The following is a 7,638-nucleotide window of genomic DNA, read 5'->3' on the forward strand; positions in this document are numbered from 1 at the left end:
TGCAAATGGCAGGCTGATTTCCTTTTTTATAAAAATGATGCATGAAAATCATTTAAAACTCACAGCCAATATTATAATCCACAGGATAGACTTTCCAAAGTTTGTTCCTCTGATAAAGGTTCACAATCTAAGGAAAACTTCGATAAAAAATTTAAAGACGTTGAAAGAAATAAGGGTAAGAAGTTGGCTGACTAAGCCCTCAGACAGGCAGAACCAACATCATCTGTACGACAATATATATCATATTGGGAATGGCTAATTAAAAATAAAATTTACTTTAAATACACTAAAACCAATGGTTTAAGAAATCTGAAGTACATGAATGTCAGAATTTACCTCTAGAGCAGCTATCAGTTTATTCATTACTTTATATTTTTAAAAACATCTACATAAATCCTAGGACTGACGGAGAGCTTGAAGTGCCACAGCTTTAGAATTGACACACATTGACATAGTAGTTTTATTTGAGATCAGTATGCAAGTATAAAAATGGTTCAAATTATGGAAATAAAAAGAGTACATACATGGATTTAAAAAAAAAATGAAAATGACAGAATCGTCTACATTGAGCCTTCATTTCCAATACACATAATACATACTAAACAAAATCTTACAGTACCTACAATCATTCACATATCTATACCCTGCTCAAAATACTTTCTTGATGGCAGTGCACAACCTCATCATATAAGCACAATTCAACGTAGTGAATAATGTCATTATTAGCATCATATGTTAACAGTGCAACACTTTGTAATTGACAATATGATTAGAATGAGTTTAGTCAAGTAATTTCTTTTAGATTCAGACTCCTTTTAAAAAATCAATTACAAGTGGTGAGTAGAGCTCATTATTTTAGAATACAAGATGCAGAGGAGTGACTTACACATGAAATTGTCAACATTATACTGAGGAAATCGAAAATTTCTAGTTCAAATGAAAATGAAAACAACACAAAGCGCCAACAAGACAATTGTTACACTGGCAAATATGCCTACCCAGAGACCTGCATTGCGGCACAGCCGCCGAGGCCGCCGTCACATATCCATGCCATGCTGGCCGTTAGGGACAGCAACAACCTGGTGACCAGCTTGGAGGACACCCTGATGATCATCTGCTAATGCTTCAACATCAGCATCAATAGCATCAGCTACATTAGTACTAGCCGTGATGGTGTTGGCTGTGATCAGAGCACTACTTCGCCTTGCTTTTGAAGAGAAGCACAGACATCCTGCACTGCTTCTTTTCAGAAGCGGCCTTTCTTCTTTTTCTCTCTCTGAAGCACACTTTTCATAATAGTCATAATCTTTCAGGTACCTGTATTCAAATAATAAATATGTAGATAGATAAATTAATTAAGAAATACTAAGACTGACTAAAATTCTGCAAATAACAAAATGCAGTAACTCACCACACTGGGGGCCACCTATGCTCACTGAGATACTCCTGATTTTCTGGATGCAACTGGCGAAGTAGTTTTGGAGATCTCTTGCATAATTTGTTATAATTTGTACATAAGTGATTCATGCACCAATCAGCCAACTGGTCTGCATTGTGCAGCTGGAAATCAATAAAGGTAGATAATTATATTTTACTATAGTATTACAAATATTTTCATAGTAATACCACTACTATTACTCCATACCTTGCATGGTTCCAGCAGTCTTAAACAATGTTCTACAACATCACCTTCTGAACCACACTTTGCTGTCAGTTGTTCCACTACCTTTTGCTCAATCAGAGTAATAAGACGTGGTAGACACAAACGGTTAGCAACTTCTAATAATTCTAAGCACTTCAGGTAGGATACGGCTCCACCAAGCTCATCAGTATAAAGATAGGTCAAAAGTTGCACGAATGTATCTTGTGCTACTCCTGGAAAAACAATCTGCAAAATTCAATATTATGATAATTAAACCAAGACTGTGACAATAAAAAAATTAATTCATACACATTGGAATCATTTTTGTTTCTTACCACTTTAGCACTACTTTCTCGAAAATCTCCTGAAAACATTGCTTTGAACATGTCACATCTCGACATAAGGAGAGCTCGATGTACAGGATACAATCCATCATCTAACTGAAACCTTACATCTGAGAAAAGGCCTTGACCGACACAAAGCTCTCTCAAACGTTTTCGCAAGTCCTATCAATCAAAGAAAATATTAGATTAAATTCTTCACTTTCAACAATTTATACACTTCTGACAATTTCCCACTCCTACAACTTTTCTACTACAAGGAAAAAAATAAAAATGTGACCCTTTGCTTTATCTATTCTAACTATGTGTTTTACCCCTGAACATCCAATACATAAGTAAGGGTTTTTTTTTGTGTGTTTTTTTTTTCAAACAAAATTGAAGTATAGTATTTTAGACATACCTGGCGATACTGCACCTTCAATTCAGTGTTAAGAAACTCTTCTCTGGAATGGACATTTGATACAAATAGATAGAGATCAGATAACTCCAGAAATTCAGCAGCTTGTCGGATTTCCTGCAAAAGGATAGGAATTAGTAAAAAAAGATTCTAATAATTCTGATAAGTTTTTAAAGACAGTAGCGTTTTATTTTTGAGTTTGGTTATTCAAGACACTTAATTAGATATGAAAAAGTAAGAGAGATAAGCATCATAGCATTAAACAAGAAGATTTTTAATTGTTTCATACAATAATTACCAGTAAGAGTCCAATAGGAGCAGTCTGAAAGCAGAATAGAGCAATCAATAGAACAATAGGAATTTAAAGACCCACTGAACCTGAAGAAAGCAAGGCAACAGAGAAATTATGTGAAAGTAAAGTATTGCTGCACAAACCTGCAATTCACAGTAGCGGCTGTCAATAGTTCCTGTGTACATGAATTGCAAGACTTGATTCATTGCTTGAGGAGTAATGAGCTTGGAGAGAGTGATAACAGTTTGCAGAGATGAACTTGGGTTTCCTCTATGGTCAAGACCCTCATACTGAAATAAGAAATAGGAGTTAATTAAAATTTTCAATATAAAAAAAAAATAAAAATGCACAATTGAGTAAGTACGTTATTGTACTTATGTTTTATGTTGTTGCTTACCTGTTGAACTCGAATTGACGTAAACGCTGGGTGATCCATATCTCGTGAAATGTCTAATCTCCTATTGCTGTCACAAGACAAGACTTGACAGCTAGATCGACGTTTAATCTGTTCCCACACCCTGCTGGTACAAAACACAGAGAGTAAATATAAGAGGCCTTTAACATAGTTGAAATGAATACTGATTCAAATGCTCTCTTCTTACATTGAGGGTTTCCCGATTTCTGTCCTGATTAAATGTTCAGTGTCATCATTGAAATCTCCTTGTGTTGCTTCACCAAAAGTGCTGACCTGTTACAAAAGTTTCAAAATTAGAGGGAAAGGCATATTTTACACACAAATGATTTGCAAAAATTAATTGATTAGTACCATAGAAGATTCACTTGAGCTGCGTGTGCTCAATTCATTACTAAAATCTGTCAAAAGAAGTCTGTGCAGAAGAGGGGATGCAGCTGCCAGTATAAAACGATGAGCTAAGAAACCAACTGACCCCGCATTAAATAAAACATCTGTATGTGCTTGCTGCAAAAACATCTCTCTTATGTGATCATCATAAGAGCTTGAAGAAACATGAATTTCTGGTATTGGTGGTTTTGGTGGTTTAAAGGGTGCCTGAAAAAGGAAAAGTATTTTTCGTCAAAAATACAGTAAATTTTGAGTAAACACATTCTTAATTCAAACACATATACAATAAAATACAAACACACACCTGCAAAAGAGGTCTCTGAACCTTTTTTAGATTTGTCATCCAAAACCTCTGTTGTCTTCTTGCCATAAGTGCGGAACGAATTGCATTTTCAAATACCTCATTAACACCATAGTATGAGAGAACACTTGTTTCATAATAATGCACTCCCAGCTCACGTGCAACAGCCCTAGCTTGGTCAGGCATAACTAAATCACTTTTCCGTGTTGCTCTGTAGAGTAAGAAACAGTACAAAATCAAATATATTTATTCCTTCTCCTTCATTTTAATTTTTATTAAGGTATAAATGGAAGAGGGAACACTACCTTAGGAATGATCCATTTTCTCTGAAGATGCTGAGGTATGCCTCATCTTGGTACATGTATCTCAAATCATTCTTGCATCCTACTAGTAAAACTGGTGTCTGTGGGCAGAATCTTCGAATTTCAGGATACCACATAGCTTTACAATTCCGAAGGGATATTGGTGAGGTAACAGAAAAGCATAGTAGTACGACGTCTGACCTGCAAGTTTAAATTGTTAAACAGTTCTCACAAACTAAAATTTACAAAAAAGCTCAGCAAGATTTTACATTGTGTCTTCAACCTACCTTCCATAGGCAAATCTTCTATCTTTCTCATGGTCCCCAAAAGTATCCCAGAGGCGGAGAGAAACATTGACACCATCAACAACTTCCCATGACCTTTCCAACACCTTTCAAAATAGAGAAACATTGATTTTAAAGGCTAGAATAATTTAAAACTTATATTGGTATAATGTAATATCCTCTTACATCTTTATAGATGCGGTACTGGTCAATAGCCCAGACAGTTGGAACATGGGTTGTGAGCAGTTGTGAAAGGGAAACTTGCTTATTGCATGCTCGAGCGCAGATGAGTCTTGTTTTACCAACAGCTGTGTCGCCTACCACCACGCACTTCACCAATTCCTGATGGGGTTGTTCATAATCCATTATAACCCATTACCTCTCACTGTCTAAAACAAAAAGAGAAAAATACATAAATGTCATTAGTCACAGACGAGATAGTTATTGTAAGGTTCATAGACTCTCATGCGATGTCATGCATCAGAAGATGAACAGAGTGCAACTTTAGTGATTACCTGAATACTAAAGGCAGGACCGTCCTACTTTTAAATTAAGGCCGGCAAAATGGAAGTTGACTAATTACCATGATAGTAATACCCCCCCCCCTCTCCTTCCAATCTTGCAACAAAGCATTCTAATAAGTAGAGTATGGAAAGAAAGAGCTAAAGCTTAAGACCCAAACAGAAGGGAAGACCAAGCGGGCCAAACACCTTGTCCGCCCACCGGCCGGTGTCTGGTGGTAGGGGAAGTCACCGTGCCCCCCCCCCCCTCTGCCCCCTCATTCGCTGCACGTAAACAAACCTCACTTCGCGCGCCGGCCGCGCCGCGCCGGCTGGGCTCCTACTCGGCCCGCAGCTGCCAGGTGGGGCCCGCTTGAAGAGTCGCACCTAGTGACTCGGCAGTGAACCACGAGAGCGAATGTCTGACGTAGGCTTACGTTTCAGCAACAGAGACTCGGGCGTATGTTGGCGCGCGGACCACAACTCCGTTGGTCGCGCCATAAGACGCCTTAAGTCCACAGGTGAGGGGGGGGGACGTCGCGGAAGGGAGCGCGCCACCTCTTTTTAGACAGTCCACAAGACTGTCTCTACCAGGTGGAGGAAACGTCCCCTCGCTTATAGCCACCACGTGCACCAGGCGGCTGCGGCTGATTCGCCTCTTTGCTGTACCGCGCCGCTAACACAGGTTTTGCCTATCGTCTCTGACCATGGCGCCTGACGGCCCGTGCGAGTAGGCAACCCGCACGCACGCGCGCACATGTCGCGCAGCCGTCACAGCCCAGGCGAGCCCAGTCAGCCACCTGGTGCAGCCGCCAGACTCGCGTTCCCTGCCATGACGGACCCTGGGGCCGTGCCGAGCATATCGTTTGCAAACATCCCGCTGTCTCCGGTATTGGAACAGGTGTGCCGGCAGTGGCCGTGGCGCCGGCCCTATCCGGGGCGCCCCCGGCGTGCGGCGCGGCCGGAGGGCCGCGGGGAGAGGAACACAGGCACTCGGCCGGGAGTCTATTTTGGAGCCCAGAGGCTGTAGGAGCGCAGGAGGCCGGTGCTGGTTAGCGGCCCTCGTGTGAGAGGTGCGCAGAGCTCCGGGCTGGTATCGCCTGGGCCAGGGACACCCCGAACGAGACTACTCCCTCCGCTGTAGCGCGCGTCGGCTCGCCTGCAGCCTAGCCTCAGACGGGGTGGTTTCTGGCCGGGCCGGCTCCCAGGCGATACCAAAGCGCTGTGATTGGCTGCCGCTCGGCTCCTCTGCGCACCTCTCACACGAGGGCCGCTAGTGCTGGTTGGTCCCAGAGAGGGCCTGCACCCGTTGCACCGGTTCGGGTCCTCAGCCCCGCCGCGCCTGGCCGGCGCCGAGCCCGCCGCGGGCAGTCCCCTTCCGCCCCGCCCCCTCCACTCCTCGGTCGACATACTCTGCGCCGGCTGGACATCCTGCCCAGGATGGCGGTGCAGCGGACGGCCCTGCCAGGAGCTCCTGCTGCACGGCGTCACCCGCGGCGTCCTGCGGCCCGGCGTGCGCCCGCTGGTCCGGGGAGGTCCCCGTCGCTCCTCGGCCGCGGCCAGCGCTGCGGGTTGCGCGAGGCCGACTGGCTCGGCGCGAGCGCCTGCACACTGCACTGCACTGCACTTGGCGCGCTTCCCGGCCTCGCTCCCCGCCCTGTAGGCCGGGCTGTAGTCGGTCGCGACTGCGTCTTGCGCCTCGCCCGACTCGCTCGCGGGGCCCAACGGAGCCCAAGCACACGCGCGCGCCTGTGCCTCGCCGCACTCACGCATCAACTGAGCCGGCCGGCCGGCCGCCGGGCCCCGTAGCGGCGTAGCCCCAGACAAGCACCAGCAAGCGGGCCGGCCCGAGGCCCGGCCGCCCGCCAAGCGCCCAGCCGCGCCCCGTGCCAGCGCCGGCCGCCGGCCTGCCCGGCCTGCCCGACCACAACACTTCCGTCCTATCTCTAGAACAAACGCCCAGCTGCCGCTAGCTGCCGCTGGCCGCAGGGCATGCAGCCTGCTCCTTGGCATCCTTCACCTCGGCCGGGCAGCTTTCACCCAGGCCGCGTCCCCCGTGCACTAGGCCCCCATGGCTGCGGGCGCTGCACTACTTTCCCTCCGCGGCCGTCCCCTCTAACCGGCCTGCTCGGCTCGACCCCGTCACGTCTCGTCACACGTCAGGTCACCTCCCCGTCACGGACGGTGGACCCCAGCCTCGTCACGGCGGAGGAGGCCAGTCACCCCCGCCGCAGACCTCCCACCTGTTGTTGGGTGTTGGGCATGGGGGCTCCTCTCCCCGGTTTGAATGAAGCGTGACCGGGCACGAGTGCGCGGGGCCCCGCTGTCCGTGGTGGGCCGAGCCGCGCACTCGGTGTGGGAGCCGAGCCCGGGCCGACCCGCCGCACGGCACAGAGACAATCGCTCGCGATTGTACCGCTCTGCTTAGAAGCGCACGAGATAAACCCGCTTGCCCGGGCCTCGAGCGCCCCGAGTCGTCAACGAGAGTGAGAGGAAGGAGGGGGCCGATGTGAGGGGCATCCGAGGGAGACAAAGGATTGCGGCCCCCAGACGATCTCACCACCACGCGAGCCTCACAGCCCAGCGGCGGGGCCGGGCGGGGCTGGCCCGTGAGGCTTATTTGTTTGCCCGCGAGTTCCTCCAGAGATCCAGCCGATTACTGCGAGTCGGGTGCTGTCGCTGTGCTACCAGCGGTCGCTGCAACATCAAGCGCGCCCTCGGCCGGGAGGACGCGCAGCGCCACGACCCGTCCTCGCACAACAGCCCCCCTCCCCCCC

General features: G+C 47.4%; 1 protein-coding gene across 1 annotated transcript in view; it reads right to left on the reverse strand.

Moving 5' to 3' along the window:
* Nucleotides 1-429: 429 nt before the first annotated feature.
* Nucleotides 430-7,638, reverse strand: part of LOC113210788 (rho-related BTB domain-containing protein 1) — a gene marked incomplete in the record, with an annotated part of 24,913 nt that continues 17,704 nt past the window's right edge. The window contains 14 exon segments of the mRNA XM_052266162.1: nucleotides 430-1,317; nucleotides 1,412-1,560; nucleotides 1,646-1,888; nucleotides 1,978-2,148; nucleotides 2,384-2,497; nucleotides 2,679-2,702; nucleotides 2,816-2,962; nucleotides 3,070-3,193; nucleotides 3,275-3,360; nucleotides 3,439-3,681; nucleotides 3,779-3,986; nucleotides 4,081-4,278; nucleotides 4,365-4,468; nucleotides 4,548-4,750. Of these exon segments, the coding sequence (XP_052122122.1) occupies nucleotides 1,038-1,317; nucleotides 1,412-1,560; nucleotides 1,646-1,888; nucleotides 1,978-2,148; nucleotides 2,384-2,497; nucleotides 2,679-2,702; nucleotides 2,816-2,962; nucleotides 3,070-3,193; nucleotides 3,275-3,360; nucleotides 3,439-3,681; nucleotides 3,779-3,986; nucleotides 4,081-4,278; nucleotides 4,365-4,468; nucleotides 4,548-4,727 (2,271 nt within the window).

This window comes from Frankliniella occidentalis, unplaced genomic scaffold (assembly GCF_000697945.3).
Source record: "Frankliniella occidentalis isolate FOCC.00 unplaced genomic scaffold, Focc_3.1 Scaffold36, whole genome shotgun sequence".
In the NCBI taxonomy this organism is placed as follows: domain Eukaryota; kingdom Metazoa; phylum Arthropoda; class Insecta; order Thysanoptera; family Thripidae; genus Frankliniella; species Frankliniella occidentalis.